This window comes from Anomalospiza imberbis, chromosome 3 (genome assembly GCF_031753505.1).
Source record: "Anomalospiza imberbis isolate Cuckoo-Finch-1a 21T00152 chromosome 3, ASM3175350v1, whole genome shotgun sequence".
Taxonomy (NCBI): Eukaryota; Metazoa; Chordata; class Aves; order Passeriformes; family Viduidae; genus Anomalospiza; species Anomalospiza imberbis.
The window spans coordinates 92,660,898-92,679,516 of record NC_089683.1 but is presented as its reverse complement, the minus strand read 5'-3'; the positions used below and the strand labels follow the sequence as shown (position 1 = coordinate 92,679,516).

At 41.7% G+C, this 18,619-nt stretch overlaps 1 protein-coding gene and 1 long non-coding RNA gene across 12 annotated transcripts in view; one reads left to right on the top strand and one right to left on the bottom strand.

Moving 5' to 3' along the window:
- Positions 1-2,800: 2,800 nt before the first annotated feature.
- LOC137471427 (uncharacterized) lies at positions 2,801-13,860 on the bottom strand. Of its 7 annotated transcripts, none has more exons than XR_010997600.1 (4): positions 13,743-13,860; positions 8,757-8,941; positions 4,321-8,264; positions 4,136-4,262 (listed from the first exon to the last, which is right to left on the bottom strand). It is a non-coding gene; the product is annotated as an uncharacterized lncRNA (long non-coding RNA). The 7 variants fall into 7 exon arrangements; XR_010997602.1 differs by lacking the exon at positions 13,743-13,860 and adding an exon at positions 12,861-12,946; XR_010997599.1 differs by lacking the exon at positions 13,743-13,860 and adding an exon at positions 12,726-12,854.
- RCOR3 (REST corepressor 3) overlaps positions 13,285-18,619 on the top strand; it is a 27,093-nt gene continuing 21,758 nt past the window's right edge. For 3 of the 5 annotated variants that reach the window (XM_068185775.1, XM_068185770.1, XM_068185769.1), the window contains exons 1-2: positions 13,286-13,533; positions 14,027-14,083. In XM_068185775.1, the coding sequence (XP_068041876.1) occupies positions 13,392-13,533; positions 14,027-14,083 (199 nt within the window). In that variant the 5' untranslated portion in view covers positions 13,286-13,391. Of the gene's footprint in view, positions 13,534-13,770; positions 13,868-14,026; positions 14,084-18,619 lie in introns of those variants that run through there. The other 2 variants (XM_068185774.1, XM_068185771.1) reach the window with 2 other exon arrangements.

The window sequence follows — 18,619 nt, the reverse complement described above, 5'->3', positions numbered from 1 at the left end:
ACGTCTCTCAGTTACCCCATCTCTATAAAAGCTAAGAAAACCAACAAATCCATACAAAGACCCCAGCTTATTTAGTTCCTGCTAGACTCAGCAGCACAGGCCAAACCTGAAGAGATTCTAAGCTCTCTGACAAAATTGTAAATGCAGCCTTTGACACTGAATTTGCCCAACTGCTAACAACCAAGAGTGAGATTTGGAAAACTGGGATGTGGAGTAGCGTTTCATTATTCCTCAAACCCACTGTGCCGGAGGAATAAGTGCACACTATATCTTCGCTTCTGCTGGGCTCTGCAGGAATATCTATGACTTAGGAGACACCTGGTAGCTGACATACATTACAGGAATTTTGAAGCCTTTAAAGGAAAAAGGTTTCAAACTGAATCACCAAGTACACAGAAGTGGGAATGAGGTGACATAAGAGTAAGAAACTGAAGACTTTTTCCTGACGCTCCATGAAGCGTGGGCTGGCTGCAGTTTATGTTGCATTTTGTGGTCCAGTCTCTGATTACCTAATTTTTCAGTGTCATGCTTAATCCAAAATTTCATGTCAAAGGTGCTATTTTATCTACATTGGTTTTACATTTACCCTGTAACACTGCAAATGACTAAAATGCTATAGCAAATTGTGGTGGGTTGACCTTGGCTGGATGTCACGTGCCCACCAAGGCACTCTATCACTCACCTCCCCAGCAAAATAAGATGGAAAACAACCTTTTTAGGTCAACAAAAGGCAGGTTACTAAGGCAAAAGGAAAAAAAAAAAAAAGTGCACACATGCAAAGGAAAAAAACAAAGATGTTATTATCTACTTCCCATCAGTGAGTGATGTCTTGTCACTTCCCAGGAGGCAGGGCTTCAGCACACTGTAGTTGCTCTGGAAGATAAACACTGTAAATAACAAATGCCCCTCCTCCTTTTCCTTAGCTTCTGTATCTCAGCAGGCATCACATGGTATGGAATATCCCTTTGGTCAGTGGGTCAGCTGTCCTGGTTATGTCCCATCCCAAGATTTTGCCCACCTCCACCCTCCTGGTGAGGAGAAGATGATGGAGTGACAGCAATGACACTGTGCCAGCGCTGCTCAGCAGCAGCCAAAACACTGGTGTCTTATGGGCACCTTTACAGCTGCCAATGCACAGAACAGCCGTGGGGACTGCTGTGGGGAAAATTAACTCCCTCTCTGCTAGACCCAATAACAAATGGAAGATTTATTCTGTATCTTCTACCTCCTTTGGATTTTCTCCTCCCAAAATATGCAAAATACGATTCTTGCTGGCAGTATGAATTTTTCACCACAAGAGCAGAGGGACACTGTGATAATGTTTTACTGTGATTATTTTGAATTCTATACTCATTTTCTCACCATCACTGGTAAATTTTGCAAATGATACAGAGCTGGAGGTAAAGCCCCACTTGAAGTAGGACATGTACTCGGGCCAACTTCATTACCAGTGGGTTACCTCTCTCCAGCTATCATTTTTTCTGAAATTTGAAAACTGGAGTTGCTTAATTTGCATGTTTACTGAAGTCTACTGGACAGAACACTAAATACCTAACACTTCAATTTAAGGCTAATATAAAAAGTGATAGCTTGCTACAGAAAACATTCAGCTGTCTTGCATTATGCTGGTCTTTCAGCCTGTTCTTTCCTGAACAAGGCCCTAGCTCAGGACATGTAGTATCCATCACTCCAGTAAGGCATCTGTGGCTGCAGGGCCTTAAGCTCCTGCTCCATGTTCACACTGAGCAGCTGCTGCTGCAAAAAGCAGCAGCTTCATTTGCCTTCATTTGCCTGTGCATATTTGCCACCCCACTGAATTGCAAACCAGCCTGAAAAGGGCAGCTAAGACACGTCCCTCCTTGGCAGCAGCCTGTTTTTACATCAACCCATTTACTAACCTGTCAACTTCCAGTGTTCACACACACAAACACCTTGGAAACATCAGTTCCAAGAATTAATTTATGGGAAGGTCATTTAACCCCACAGCATCTATGAAATAAAAACACTGGAACTGGACAGAACTCACTTCTTTCACTTTGTCACGTGGTTCCCCCCCCTTCAGAGATACTAAGGTAACTTTAAAAACTTTCCCCTTTGTCAGCCATTAAGAGTCTCTTGGCAATCTTTTTCGACGTCTAACAAATCTTGTGAGAAAGCTTTTCCTAAAATGCCACTAAGTCATCTGGTCTTCGAAGCCAGTAAAAACTCTTCCTTCTGCAGTCACAAAAATCACCAGCCCTTTTGCAAGTTTTCAAATGCATGAAAAGTTGCTGTAATACTCATCTGTAAGCTCTTGCTGCCTCGCAGTCTTGAGAAACCCAGTTCTTCCAAAGTTGCACAAGGCCAGGTCTTAGATTCTGCTAGTACTTTGGGACTTGTAATTTCATTGTCACAGCATCAAATGGGTAAAGAAACATGGTAGCTGAGACATCTCACAGGCTAAGAATTTAGCTGGTTTATATTAAAAAGAACTTGTTTATTTCAGGTCTTTTTGATTTCTTCTGTTTTGCACACTTCCTTTTGCTCTTTGTAAAAAATAGTCAAAACCAAGAATCATAACACAGTTATAACAAGCTACCACCAACCCTAAAAAAGAAAAGAGCATTCGACCTTTAAATTGAGTTCAATTTGTAAACTACCATAAACTGTCATAAAGTTTGGCTTTATGTTTTTATGGCTTTCCATAAACTGTCAAAATAAAATACATTAATTGATAGAATAACAGATTACAGAAGGTAATACACAAGTTACACTGCCATACAGATAAGAAACAAAAAAAAAATCTGAATTCCAATTAAGATGGAGAAACAATTATAACTTTATTCATTTATCTTTACATTCAAATCAACAAAGCATTCATTATTGTACAACTTCCTACCCCCAAAGGAATGCAGGCAAAGGCCTCCTATTATGTAATAACATCCATGAATACATAGTTGCTTGTGATTAACCGTATTTGTTATCTTGTGAGAAGAGCAATGAGAAACAAAAGTCCTTAAAACTAAGACAAGTCAGTAGTTTAACAAGCACGTGTGCCCATCAAAAGGAAAGAATTTGAGAAGATATCTGTGCATCTTACCGAAACTGTTCCATTTATTTCTACACTATCTTGAGACAATTGTCAAGTTCAGCCTGAGGTTCCTAAAGGTCCAGTTATTTCTGGGGTGTGAAATAAACTCAAAGAAATATCCAGTTGCACAGCAGACTGTAGACCTAGGAACTGGTCTACAATTAGTAGACCAGTATGGTATGTTAGTATTTCCAAGCAGCCATAACAAATTTGCAAACAATAAATATTGACACTTTTCTAGTTTTGGAATTACTGAATTTCCTCCAGACTTTTTATGGGTAACAATTATGGAAAAATAACTAAAAAAATTTCCAGTGTTCTGAAAGGAAGAAAAAAAAATCTCAAAATAAAACTGATGAGGGAGTACAGTTTTTATTTATACATCTAACATTTGGAGTGTGGGCTAACAGGGAGGAACTGTTCCATCTTAAAGAACACCTCAAAAGGGCATAGAAAATTTTTCCCCATTTGGACATCATGTCCATCTCCCTTTATTTCAACAGAAGGAAGCATCCTGAATTTCCAGAGTTAGGGAGGAAAAAAAATAAAATCCCTAGTTTTATTTTAACATAAAGCCACCACATATCTTGTCTGGGACAACAGCTACTATCACCCTTCCCCTCACTGAAGCTGTGTCCACTCAATCCTCTTGGCTCAACCCTGTCCTGACATGGCCACAGTCTCTCCCTGTCTCAGAGCAGAGGCAGCAACCTGCTGCTGTTGTTAGTCAGAGAGGGAAAGAAAATACCCATAGTTTCTTTGGTTCCAGGTTTGGTGGGGTTTTTTTATTAACACATCTATTGTGTATTTCACTGGCCTCATTTTTCCTGTGTCTCTCGACCAATATAAAACAAGGCAAAACTAAGCAGCTCGGATGCAGCTTGCTTGAATTCTAACAGAATGCAGGGCCCTGCTAAGTAATTGTAACAAATAATTTTATTTGCATGTCCTGTCCACAGTAAATCTAGGAACCCATAGTTCTGGGTGATTGCTTTTTGTAAAGTAGCAAGGAGCTCTGCAGGCTGAATTACTGTATTGATACTAATTGCATCTTTATCTCTTAACTGTTGTCTAGTAGTCTCTAATATAAAAATATTTTAAAATCCACTTTTAAACCTATGTTTTCATTATATACTGTCCAAAGAATAAAACTGAAAATTAGATGGTTTAGGTCCAGATTCAGAAAAAATAACTCCTAGTTATTTTTATAAAAAATAACTTCCTATTTAGTTATTTTTATAAAAAATAACTTCCTATTTAGGAATATGCTTGTGCTAGCTAGCAGGTCCTTTTTTTTTTCCTTTGTATTCTACTATATAGCATTTTCCAAGAACGTAATAATACAAAAAAAATTCCCAAATAATACTGAGTCAGACTCCCCAAATTATAACATAAACTAAACTCTTTAGTAAATTTAAAAAGCCCAACAGTCTTAAAAGCCTCATTGTTTGTTTTCTGGACAAAAGCAACTTACCTGTGCAGCTGACAGTGGTAAATGCATTGCAAATACTTCTTTCCAAGCAGCCTCTCCAAGAAACACACCTTAAAGAGTACCCAGCATAAAACTATCCTCAGCACACTGAATACATTTCTTGCACAGAGCTTATATTTTATAGGTTTTGCCTTACATATACTCAGAATTCCTGCTTTGAAGTCACATACTCTATAAAGTTTCTTACCTTAAGACTTTAACATACCAGTTCCTTGTACTTTTTTCAGTCATGGAAGGTTTATCAACAGCCAGAAATCAACCTCTCCTCAAAAAAAAACAAAAAAAAAAACAAAAAAAAAACCCCTAGAACAGAGAAGGGAAAAAAGCAGACTGAACTCTTGTCATTTTATTTCATATTTTTCCTGAGTTTAGCATTTCATCACATATTTCCCATTTACTAATGTCAACAGGCTGCATTACTCACATGCATTACTGCTTTCTATGTAGACAAAACTTTGTTGCATTCTTTGACAGTGGTGGGGGAAAGCAGAAGTAGCCAAACAACTGAGGAGCATAAATCTGGCAGGGAGGGAGGGAGGGAAGGGTTTTATAACTAGCATAGTACTGCCTTTTTAAATTTAAAATTTAAATAAAGTGATAACAAACTTTCTCATTTTAACTAGTGTCTTATTGTTATCTTCAGCAATTGCACTGAGAAAAAAAAAATAATTTTCTAAATTTGATCATATCTTAAAAGCAGTTTTTTCCATGGACTTATCAGTACTGGACTCATATTCATACCTAGTAACTAGTAACATATAAGCTATTGATTTTCATAAACACTTGCATACTTACTGGAGGGAAGGTTTGTCTTTTCTAATTTTGGTTAATTTTTTTACAAGTAGAAGAGGATTCTTTTTTTTTTTTTTTTGCTTCCATCTATTATTGTGAAACAAAGACTGCTACCAGTTAATTAATACAAAAACTTCTATGTAAAGTCACACAGTACAGAGAAGTATCAGGACATTCTCTTAGAATATCCAGACCTATCTGCAGCTACCAAACTGAAATACAGCATGTGGCACATGGGAAGGTGAAACTAGGGAACAGTGGATGGGGTGGGAACGCTCTTGTTAGAAGTGTATGTTTACACAATAAACCAGCAGAACATCACATATCAAAAATGCCCTTGCCAATTCTCCAGTATCCATAGGGAGGGATCTCTGGCAGTGGGCTTAGTGTGTAACTCTGAAACCCGAGTAATTTCTTTGGTTTTTTAGAACAATATGTGTCTAACACAAATGGACCTCATAACAGGCTCCCAGACTAAAACATTTTTCAAGCTTTAATTAGTTTAATTTAACTGAGGACAAAAGCCACCTTCACTAAAAGGGATGTAATTTAGATGAAAGACAGTAAACTATGTAAGAGCAAGTAAATAAATCTTCTTCAGCAATAAGAGAATTCAAAGCACTGGCTGAGAGTGAAGCTGAGTGGGTGTTTTTCTAAAAACTGTGTAGAAACCAACAATAGCAAGGTCCTAGTGGTATCCAACATTCTCACCCTGAAGTTGTGTAGGCATGAGCTTTTGTTTTTCCTCTCAGTTTAACAAATACTTCAGCAGAAATTTTGAGAACAGTTCATTCTTTCCAAGGACAATTTTGCTACTCTAGATTGACCCTTTATGTACTGATCCATACCCTCAAATGCAAAATTGCAGATTTCAGTTTTATATTTATGTAGTCATTATCTGCCTCAGACAGGAGAAGAGAGAACATCATTCCTGGCAACACTGTACAATACAACTTGAATATGCAGATACAGCCATATTGATTTGTTGTTGTTGAGCTGCTGGTATTTTTTAACAGGATACTTTTAAGAGAATCATTTGTATCCTAGAAAATTCTAGTGAAATGGTATTATAACAACAATTTCCATGTGGAAAAATAAATATTACTTATATGAGGAAAAATTCATTAATGATTATATTTTTGTTGCTCGCAACTCCATCTTAAGAGATATTCTCAAAATGGAACCTCTTGCTGATCTTTCCTAAATTGCATATTTGAACTGTGGATCATTACATGAGCCAAACAGTAGTTACAGCAGGAAAAGACATGACTCTTGAATAGCAGTAATGTTTTGATATCTACATAGTCCAGCAACGCTGACCTTCAAAATCCAGCACAGCTCCATAATACAGGGATGTCTAAGAAACAGTGTATACTTTTCTATAGAAACAAGTTAGAAAGCAGAAATACAAACTCTTGTAATACATCAGGGACCTTCTTTTGGTCCTAGACAGTGTTATGTTCCACTTTTTACTTGTCTTCTTCCCCCACCCTTAAACCACAAGAAGCCAGGTAGGATAAGCTGTGGAGGACAAAATTTAGCTGAAGGTGCCAGTATGCTACTGCATAAAATGTTCTGACAGTCCAAGGCCTAAGACATACAGCAAAAAAAGCTGCCACTACTGGTTACTACACCACTTCTTACACCTTTTTTGCACATGTAAAAATACATCATCTACCTCAAGTGAAGTTCTTAACATTTGGTTCTTTCAGATCCCCCAAGATTACTCCTGCAATAACACTGCATCTTAAATGGACAGGCAGTAGAGGGTTACAGTAATTTTACATAATTTGTTCAACATATTACTGATGTTTCCTTCATTCTCCCTTTAGTTTCCTTTCCTAATTGGAAATTCAATTTCCAGTTACATACACTGGCTGGATCCCAAACAAACATTAAGGTGTTTGGGGCAAAGTTCTCTCATTTTCAGGATTAGGCATACAACAATGGTAACATAGCAGAGCTTTTTTTATTCTAGAATGTTTCAAAGATATTTTTTCTCAACAAAATGAGTCCTTGGTACTATTAACTGCAAGGAGAAAATCTTGCACAGTGTGTTCCTTCCTGCTTCATAGAAGGAAAAGGCGGAGAGATCCATAGGAGAGAGCATAAACATCATTAACTCACAGCAAATGGTCACCTCTTCAAGTTAGCACAGCAACAGACAACCTGACAAGAAAGAGTAAAGCATAAGTTTAGCACAGTTTCCCCAACTGCATGGAATCAAATCACTTGCTTTGCATTTAGAAAAACAAACAAAATCCTTCCCAAACCACAACAAACATACAAAAATGTAAACACTACGCAGGAGACCCAAACTACATTTCTTACAGAGGTCCAACGGCTTTAAGTGTCAATTAGGTGACCTCTTTCTGCTGAACAGTCCTATGAAAAGTACTTCAGGTAACTGTCTGCAGAAGTGAAAGAGGACAAAGTAAAAGCACACTGGCTTACCAAAACAATTACAATATCTTTTTTCCCTGTTGTGGGAAACAACTGGCCCTAAACCCAAATTATTTGTAAAGAGGTGCTACCATTTCAGCCACGTATACACGATCTTCATACACAGTGTGAGAATCTTCACTGACAATACTGAATGTCAGTACTCTGATTCAAAGACATACTGCCAGCTATTACCAAAATTTCCTTCAAAATAGGTATTAAAAAATATAAGGGTTAAATGATATCTGTAGACTGACTTTCTGAAATGACCTGTTGTCCTGAGTTGCCTATGTAACACAAGATCAAGTCAGCTACACTCAGCTTTTCCTACAGCATGTGTCATCATAATCAACCAGACACAGAACCTCTTTACTCTTTGCAAACAGTACAGCTCACCAGATATTTAGATTAACTGAAGAGAAATGAAACAATGATACTGAAAGGACTGAGCAGGAACAGCTGTCCCTCCTGTCAAGAAAAAGACAAAATAATTTCTTTTTAAGGAAAAAAATATAATCATACAGTGTCAGTAAAATTCACACGTAGGAAGACACTGAAACGAGTCTACAAATATGTAAAGGTGGAACAGAAGTTTTCACAACACACCCATAGGAATAAGAATTTTTTTTTTACCAAGCTTTACACTTCAGAGTAAAAAATCTTTAGAACACCAAGAATAGGCTTCTTGCCAACACAGAATGGAGACTATGGCACCCACTCTAAAATGAGTTCCTCTGTAGAACTGTCAGGATCAAAGTACTGGGCAAGATGGATATTAGCACTAACCCATTACGCTCGTTCCTGAACAAGCCTTCCTACAGTGCAACAAATAATTTATCTAAAAATACTATTTTTAACACAGTGCCAGAGTCCTAACACTCCCCACTCCATTCAATGTATCTACCACCAACACTGTACAACACAGTCTGAGTCGCAAATTTTGGCAATATGATATGATACCTGGTGACATGCATTTAAATACAAAAAAGTGTCTACAACTGCTGAAGTCCTTAAACTTCTCACAGGAACTTCAACATGACTTTCTTCATCTCCCAAGAATAAGTTACCAGCTGTTCTGATGCAGAAGAATCCCATTCAGATCTGGAAAGCAGATAACTCTTGAAACCTTTAACTGGAAAACAGCACTACAAAAAGAAAGAAATCAAAAAAATCTCAGTTGGGGAATATTAACAGTAGAAAGGCAGGAAATGCTTTGCTGTTTCATTTTAATGGCCAGTTATAGAACAAATTTTTACTAATTTCTGCCTTAAAACATTAAGACTAGAATTCAAAAATACTAATGAATGCTAGCTTGAGACTGAAGGCCTGATTTTCTAGAGCTGTAGAAAATCCACCATCTTCCACTGGTTCCACTAAAATGTGAAGTCCTTGAAAAATTCAAGAATGTTGAATGAAACACAACAACAACCATCAGTGTAAAAGAACTAATAAATCTCACCCTGTCCACTCCAAGCCTCCCACTTACCACCCAGCAGGCCTAGTTGTGTTTAATATAAAAGAAACACAGGAGCTGATGGATGACACCTATATATTTTCCAGCAGAGGCGTGAAGAGACTCCAAGCAGTGTAATTTATCTGAAATTACCTTGATCCCAGGCACACTTTTCTTAATGTGTTTATGAAGACAAAGAGCTTACTTTTCTTTGTGGAACAATTATAAACCTTCACATTAAAGCACAAGTTTCCAGGCTGGATATTGCCAAAAGGTTTCCATGGTCATCCTATCTTCTTTGGGTTTCACACAATACACATCATCCATCTATAATTTTTCTGGAGAAGCATCACAAATCTGTTGACCTGTTTCTAAAAATATTTAAAGACACAGCTTTTAAATGGTGTAAGGCAACATTCCCAAGACAGGAAACTGTAAAAATGCTCTTTCTAAAAAAACTGAAAGCATGAAACTCTCACCATAAGATAAAAAGGACAAACATGTGATCTGCAATACTTTCCCTGACCTAGAATTTAATGAGTTAGAAAACAATAGTTGAGATGGGCATAACACACAAGAGATGAAGAGCATCCAAAGAGCAACAAAGCTGGTGAAAGGTCTGGTGCACAAATTTTATGAGGAGCAGCTAAGTGGGCTGGAGTTGTTTAGCCTGGAAAGAAGGAAGCTGAGGGGAATATTCATGGCTGTCTACAGCTGCCTGAAAGGAGGCTGTAGCAAGGTGGGGATTGGTCTCTACTCACAGGTAATAATAGGATGAGAGGAAACAGCCTCAAGCTGCACCAGGAGAGCTTTAGATTGGATATTTGGAAAACTTTCTTCACAGAGAGATTTGTCAAGCATTGCAACAGGCTGCCCAAGGAAGTAGTGGAGTCACCATCCCAGGCAGTATTTAAAAGAAGCATGGATGTGACACTTAGGGATGTGGTTTAGTGATGGACTCGGCAGTGCTGGGTTAATGGTTGGATTCAATTTTAGAGGTAATTTCCATTCTATATTATTCTATAGTAATATAGGCATGTTAAAACCTCATTTTAAGAATTTAGTTTCTTCTGAATAAACAGTCTTTACCTTCCTCTAGCTCACCACTCAACAGTTAATACTATCATTAACCCTCACTGTAAGGTAATAATATGCAGAAGTCCACACTCCAGAGTCTGGTCTGCAATGAATTCCAAGAACCCACACCAACAAAACTTGCAAGAGGTCTCAACCCTGCGTGGAGCATCCTCAGAAGCCATGTAGGTTTTAAGCTGAGTTAATAAATGGATAGGGAAAGCTGTTTACTTTTGAGCTTCTGTTTCTACTTTTTAGCAATTTCACTAAAAGGGAAGAAACAACTGCTTTCACCTTCCTTGTCTGCAACTTGTCCATTCCCTAATTCCCTTCCTCTGATGCAATCCACTTTGTACCCCAAGGCTCACTGCCATCCTGCCCAAACACAAACCTTCCCCCTGAAACTATGACTTGGGAAACACGTTTTAAGAAGAAAGGCATAATCTCCAAGAATGGACAGGCTCATAAAGAGAATCTTTAGACCAGCCCGATTTGCACCTTCAGAACGCACCGGTTACTTTGTTGCCCTCTAGGGATTATGTCCGGAAACAAACATTACAAATAAGGATACAGAGAAGGAAGGATACACAGAAGAAAGGAGACAACATAAAGCAAGGAGAGGTTGTGGATGCCCCATCCCTGGAAGTGTCCAAGGCCAGGTTGGATCAGGCTCTGAGAAACCTGATCTAGTGAGTGGCATCCTTGCCCTTGGCAAAGGTTTGGAACTATATGGTCTTCAAAGTCCCTTCCAACCCAATCCATGCTGTGATTCTGTATGCTAATGTCAATCTAAAAAAACTCCTTATGCATAGTTTATATAACAATGCAGGACCAATCTCACAAACAACTACTTGATTATCATGTCACATCTAATCCAGAAGCACCCATGTACTGAATGTGACAGAAGAACTGCAGAGAGGCAGATAAAAAAACAACCAAACAGAAAAATTAAAACAGAAGACAAGAGAATGATAAGACAAGAATCCAAGAGAAGAAACAGCTCAAAGCAAGACAACTTCCAGAATGCATGGGGAAAAAATCATTACATGCATCTGCTAATATCTAAGTACTTGACTAAGTGAACCTATGCCCTTTATTGTAACCTCCGAAATGCAGTTTCATCAGCAGCCGCACAAATAACAGAAACAGAAAAGGTCACGCTCTTCTGACAATTCTCCTCCAAACCATGGTACAAGGAATATTTCTTCCTTTCAGGTGGTTGCTTTCATGACACCTGCAAGAATTTAAAATTCCTGAAAGCTGTAACAGTTTACTAAAACTTCCAGTAGCATTTATCAGTAGCTTAGAACTGTCAAATACAGTTGTAGTGCCACATGTATGCCCCAATTTCACATCCATAGAAAATGAAGATAAAAGCCTCAAATAGATGGCCTTAGGAGAACTAAAAGAACAAATGCCAATTTCCTGCAAGTTTTCATAATGATTTCGTGCTTTTTGTAAATTTCATAAATCTTGTGCCTTAAAAGTACAAACATTGGTTCAAGATTTTCCTGTGGTTCTGGCATTTCATTTTCTTATTGTGAATTCTTTTGTGTACATTAAACTGTGAGACTGCAAATCCTCAATTGCTGAGGCACTTGCAGGCAGTCAACCACCACTGCTCCTACTTGTCCTTACTAATCTTCCTCTCCAGCTCTTGAAAAACAGCAAGCATAAAGGAGTCACAGCTTGTTTACTTGCATTTTTGATAGCCATGGGCCAAAAGCTGTCACAAAAACAGTTCTTCAAAGCACAAAATTCCCAAAGCAGGAAAAGTCTTGACAATACTTTCCTGACATATTCTAGGAAGCACACATATACCAAAGGCTTTTCAAAAGTATATAACTTGACCATAATGGGCTGCTTTCAAGGCAAGTATCAAGAAACAGCAAACATATCTAACAATGTCATGTTACAATCCAACTATAAGGCACTTAGTAGCCATAAGCATGGACACAAGTAGTCATCTCCCTTTTATCTCACCGTAAGAAAGCAGCTGCACTATTCCTGCTAGCACTCTGCAATCAAGCAATCAATCAATCAGTCAATCAACCAAACAGTTTGGGGTAGACAGCCACCAGGGCAAAGTTCGGGAAGAATTGCTGAGATGTGACAAAGGCTAACGGATCGTGTCAGACACTCTTAGCTGGAACATAAGACTTTAGTTTGATATACAGCGATTTCAGTTTATACTTTTTTCCCTAAATCTGAAAATCAGACTGACAAACTATCACTGCATCATTAAAAATACCTATAACATATATTAAAACATAGCCGCGAGACCATTAAATGCATTTGCACAGAACAAACCAGACTAATAATGCATCTCCAGATTAAGCAGCAAGACTGTTGTCACATTGTAACTCAGACTCGGTCTGGAGCCCGTCTCAGCCGTTTTTTACCTCATAAAACGTGAATATTTGAGATAAACTGGATGGTAACACCGTAGCAGTTGGTAACGCACCGGAATTCACTTAACAGGTAAATAAATAGATCACTTTTTGAATTGAGAAAGAAAAAACAGCACGGTTTCACACATCTTGTGATTTCAGCGATGTGACAGCACCGGCTTTCCCCGCCAGGGCCCGGCCCCGCTCCGCGGCCCCGGGCCGGGCCCCCCGCCCGCGCCTCCCGTTCCCGCTCGGCCCCTGCGCGGCCGCGGCTGCTCCCGCCCCTCGCGCGGCACCACCGGGGCCGCGACAACCACCCGCCGGGATCCCTGCGCCGCCGCCGCCGCCGGGAAATAGTCCCCGCTCTGCTCTGGGCCCGCTGGCCGGGTAAGCTTCACGGCGCGGCGGCACGGCCGCGGTCCGGGAGCGCGAGCAATCCTTCCTTTCTTCCTTCCTTCGGCCGCGCCGCCGGCGCTCCAGAGGCATCCCCGCCCCTCGGCGAGATCCGGCCTGGCCGGCGCGGAGGGATTCCCGGCGCCGGGGGAGGGGGGCGCGGCGGGCGGGGGGAGGAGGTGCCCGAGGGGGGGGCGGGGAGGGGGCAACATGGCGGCTCCGTATTAACTTCCCCCCCCTCGGCAGCCAGCGCTGCCGCCGCTCTCCCCCGCTCCCAGCCCTGGCATGCCGGGCATGATGGAGAAGGGCGCGGAGCTCTTGGGGGGTAAGAGCCGGGCAGCCCCCAACGGCGCCAAGAGCAGCAGCCCCTCCAACGGGCACTACTCGGAGCCGGAGAGCGGCGGCGGCGACAGTGGCGACGAGCACGGTGCGAGCCTTGGGCCGCCCCGCCGGCGGCGGCAGGGGGGTGGCGGAGGCGGCGGGAGGGGCGGCGAACCGAGCCGAGCCGCCTCCCCCTTCCCGGTGCCGGGGCTCCGCCGCTCCGTCCGTGCCGCGGCCGAGCCGCGGCCGCGCGTGTGCGGGGCGGGGGGCGGGAGCGCGCGGCGCGGCCCCGCGGCTGCCCCCGCGGTACTTAACGATGGGGAGGGAGTGTCTCCCGGGAGCCGCCGCCGTCCCCATTGTTCCGCTGGAATAAACTCCCCCTTCCGCCTCCTCCTGCCCCCTCCTCGGCGGTCGTCGGGGCTTAATCCGCGGCGGCGGCGGCGGCGGTGGGCGGGGGGTGGCGGGGGGAGGAGGTGGCTTATTCCGCACGGCCGCGGCGGGGGCTCCGCCAGCCCGCCCGCCCGCCGCACGGCGGGAGCCTGGGACGGCGCCCGGGGACGCTCTAGCCCTTAATTTCTCTTCCCTCCTTTGCCTTGCAGATGTAGGAATGAGGGTCGGAGCGGAATACCAGGCGCGCATTCCTGACTTCGAGCCCGGTAAATCGCTTTTCGGCTGTAACCTGACATCTCCCGAGGCGGGAGGGGTGGGCTCGCCGCCGGGGCGGGCTCGCCCGGCGCTCTCCGGCGGCGGCGGCCGCGGGGCTGTATTTAATGGTGCTTTTGAGCCTTTGTGTCGGCGACCCGGTGCCGGCGGCGGGAGGCTTGTCCGGGGCAGCATCTGCGCTCCGTGGGTGGGGGGCTTCGCGGCGGGGGATTCTCACTTCGTTATCGGCCGCATTATGTGTGTCCGGCGGGAGGCGGTGAAGCAGAAAAAGCTTGATTTTTTTTTTTTTTTTCCCCCACCCTGTCCTTAAACCTATAACCGTAGAAATATTTGACGGGGGTTGATGGATGTTGTCGGGCAAGGGTGGGAAGTGATGCGCCCTGCCGGAAGCGGAGCAGACCTGGCTGCGTGCTGGAGGCGCTGGGTGGAAGATGCGCTCGGTGGGAAACTCCTGCTCCTGGTTTTGTGTGCTGTAGTAGCCTCGCTGGCCCCGCCGTGGCAGGCTGAGCTGCTCTCCTCCGCCTTCCTCGCCCCCCCCCAGCCCCGCCCCGAGGAATATGGTACGCTCGCATAGCCTGGTACTCAGCTCTAGCAAGTTAATTGCTAGAATGCTGCCGTGCCTTACTACACTGAGCAGGGAGACCAGAGGAGCGTTCAGCAGTTCTGCTGTAGTGGTCAGATGAAGCCTGTCTACTTTCCTGTTCTCCAGACGGGCTCCATGGGTGTCAGATGATTTCTTACCGGAAGAGGATTGCTCTCAGGGTGCCTCCCAAGGCTGGAGCGAGCCCCTCTGGATGGGCGCAAGTCCCCACCGGCCAAAGAAAAGGCCGGGGGAAGGAAAGCGCGAGGGTGGGATTAAATGATTGCGTGGCCTTGGCTTAAGGGAATGCCTTCCCCCTAGGAAGGAGCGCGCAGTCTATGCCTCTTTGTTAATAAGGCTAATTGTTTGCACCTCTTATTTTTACATTGCCTACATAAAAATATACACAGATAAAAAGGATGGTTTCTAACCTCCAGCCTGCATTTGCATTTCCTATAGGCCACTTAAATTAGAAAAACACCTAGTGTTTGTTTTTCTTTTGATTAAAAGAACTCTTCAGCCCGTGTAGGACAATTGCGGTTCTGTGGTTTCAATTTTGTAAACTGTATATGAAATAGTACCATTACATTAGTAACTACAGAACTAATTTTATGCTCTCCTATAACCAGACTTTTTAGAGCTCCTGAGTGTTTCTGGGGGATGGTATTCAATTAATGCCTCTTTCCCCAATAAGTGGGTTAATATATACTCACCCTATCAGTTTCCTTAATAATGGAAATGTTTCTTTAATAACTCCTGAGTTAGAGGCATAATGTTTTGTTATGAGGTATTATCCTTCTTGGTGTGTGTATTTTGCTTATTAGGGCAAGAAGGTAGTGTTTTATTTTGGATCACCTATGTCTTACAAAATAAATTTAAAGTCCATGAAATTTAAAAATACAGCACTTACCAAGTTAACAGATTGGTTATCTGTGGAAATATCAGCGAGATCTCATTCTTTCATCTCTTTGGTTTTTTGGTTGAATTTTTTTCTGCTGAGTTTTGAGGCATAATTTCTTAGAGACAGAAGTAATGAGAGGCAAAAATCTGTGCTCTTACAGGTACATTTAGGTTACTTTTTTGTAGCAAGTGAGTTAATAAGCTCCCCTTTAGTTCTAGGTTTGCATATATGGACATGGCACTGTATTTGATTATCTTTTAATTATGTTTCTTCTTGGAATTGTTCTAATGCTCTTTTTTTAGAATTTATCAGATACTTTAGATGATGTGTTTATTTGCAGTACTCTTGAGTGCTGTTTTAAGCCCCTTGAAATAAATAGGTGGGAGAAGGGAATCAATGATAAATAAAAGTGGACATAACTCTAAGACACAGAAGTCAGCCCTGATAAACGCACAGAATACTAAAATGAGTGGAACAATACCAATCCTTGGCTTTCACTTAGCCTGTCTTGAAAAATAGCCATAAGCAATGCTCTACAACAATACACTGAGGAACAAAATATTCATGATTAATGTTGTGATGGCAGTAAACATTTTTTTAAACTTAGTTTATGTATAAAACAAGATATTTTTTTAAAGAAAAAGTGCAACTGGTTCTCAGTGTCTCGTGGAAGAAGTAGATTGTGGTTGGAAACAACAATTAGGAGAAGTTCACTTAAATATACTCTTACCCCTCTCCACACCATATTCTTTTTACAAGCAAGCTTTGAGATGGAGCTTAAGAGAAGTACTGTTTTTAATTGTCACCAACTATTACAGCAATGAGAGAGATTTTGTCACTGCAAGAAACAATTTTAATAAGTAAACTTGGGTTTTTTGCTTTATCTAATTTGCTGAGTTAACATACCATCTCTTGGTTTCAGATTTTTGTCTCCTCCTGGTTTTCCTATTGTATTTTATATACTTAGTGAAGATTTTCCTTCTTGTACTTTCTGACCTACCTATGGATCCAACAGGATGTTACAAAGCTATTATCCTTATATTGTGGGTTGTTTGCATCCTTTTGGAAATTGTGGTACAGAATGCACCACCCTATTGTGTCATCCACAGATAACTGCTAGAGAAGTTTTAGTCTACTCAGATTTAGACTTCACAATGGTTTTAGTATGAATTTTACTTACTTAATGCTGAAATACTTATTTTCTCATTTACCCTCTTTTCAGGGATGGAGTTGAGGATGTCAAGAAGAATATTTTATACCATTTAAGGTCACTTTAGAATGCATTTGTCTGTGTCTTTATAACTTTTCTCTCTCTAGTCTTCTAATATGAAAACAGGCTTTTAAATACTGAAATTATTAAATGGTATGGGCAAGGCTTAGTCATAAGCAGAGGAAGGTACATTTTCTGCTGGAAACCAACATACTTTTAAATTGCCATGCTGCTCCACAATGTCCTCCCTATGTCTTGTATGCTTCTGGATGATCACTTTATTCTCAGTACCTGGAATCCTGTATAGGGCTGTGCCAGCTGTGCATACCGAACTTCTAATGTGAAACTGCAATTTAGAGAGGGTCAGTTTGCTGCTATGACTTCCCTGTTCTGGAAGTGGTGCAGAGTGCCTGTTGGTCATCTTCAGCTGGCTGCATTTCCTAACTGGTACTGGCAGAGGGGTGCAGCAGCTGAAGTGCAGAAACCTCTTCCTCAGTGGTTTGGAGGTCTGTTTTGGGGAGAGGGAGACTTGTTATTCCTCAAATGTAGCTCTTGGTCCTTCACTTCCTTACTGGCTTACAAGTCTTCTAATACACTGTGGTTAACATGTTGTAGGGTATTTCCAGCCCCCTTCCCTTGTAAAAACGATGATGTTGCCCTTGAGGTGTAACACAGCCTCTTTGGGGGTTAGGGCTGCTTGCTTGAGTGCTTGGGGCATAAAGGACAGACAGGAAGCTCCCAGGAAGGTAGGTCATGGTCCTGCATATAGAGATGATGCTTTAAGTTTTAGTTTTCATATTCTGTGCTGCCTTGGTTTGTAGCTCTGAGCTTCCTATTAAATGTTAGTAAGTTCTCTTCTCAGGGTAGTTAGACCAAACAATCCTTTGCCAGCTTGAGAGCCAAGGACAACCGTTACTAAAAAGCATAAACAACAGCGAATTGAAGAGAGCAAACAAGGAGGATGGGACTTCATAACATGAAGCTGTAATTGGATAATTAATCTCAATATATAAATGGACCAAAACTTATACAAGTGTGAAACCTTGTGACTGGTTGTCCCTCTTGCAACCCTTTTGGGTCCATCTTGGATGTAGCCCTGGCTGGGCTCTTGTACTACCCAAGGTGTATCCTTTTAAGGCCTTTTAATAAATACCTACTTTATTCTTTTAGCTCTGTCTAGTCTCTGTTCCAGATGAGCCTCTCAAGGCATCAGAGATGGAGGGATCCCTGTCCTACAGCTAGGGACATCCTGTGCTGAGGGCAGGGTGCCTTCCTTCAAGCTACCTGTATGCATCTCGTTATTCCTTTGTCATCCTGGCTTTTCTTTTGGCAGTGTGAAGGTACCACCTGAATGGAAGCAGATGTCTGATTCCTGCTGGGGACACAGCACTGCTTTGAAAAGGGATGTTCTGGTGGTTGTTGCTTTGTCACATAAGGGTGGCACCTCATTAGGGGAGTGTCACCACATACATGACCTCCTGCAGGCACAAGAACTCTGAAACTAATTTTTTTTTTGCTTTAGTGCTTGAATATTATCAGTATCTGATAATATCCATGATATCCAGTTGTCTGCAGGTATCTTTAGACATTTTTTCTTCATAACCTGAGATTCTAATACATGCTGTGGTGGTCCTGCTTTCTCCTCATCTTTAGTTAGAATGAAGTGCAGGATAGGGCTAATTTACTTGTGACAAGAGAAATGTGCTTGTAATATGCTTGCCCTGCTCTTCATGAAATCTTACATTCCTAATGACTAATAATGTCATGCTGTTTTGTTGTAAAGTGGAATGTTGTATTAAGGAGTTCAGTCTTGTATACCAAAAACCTTTCAGAGTTTA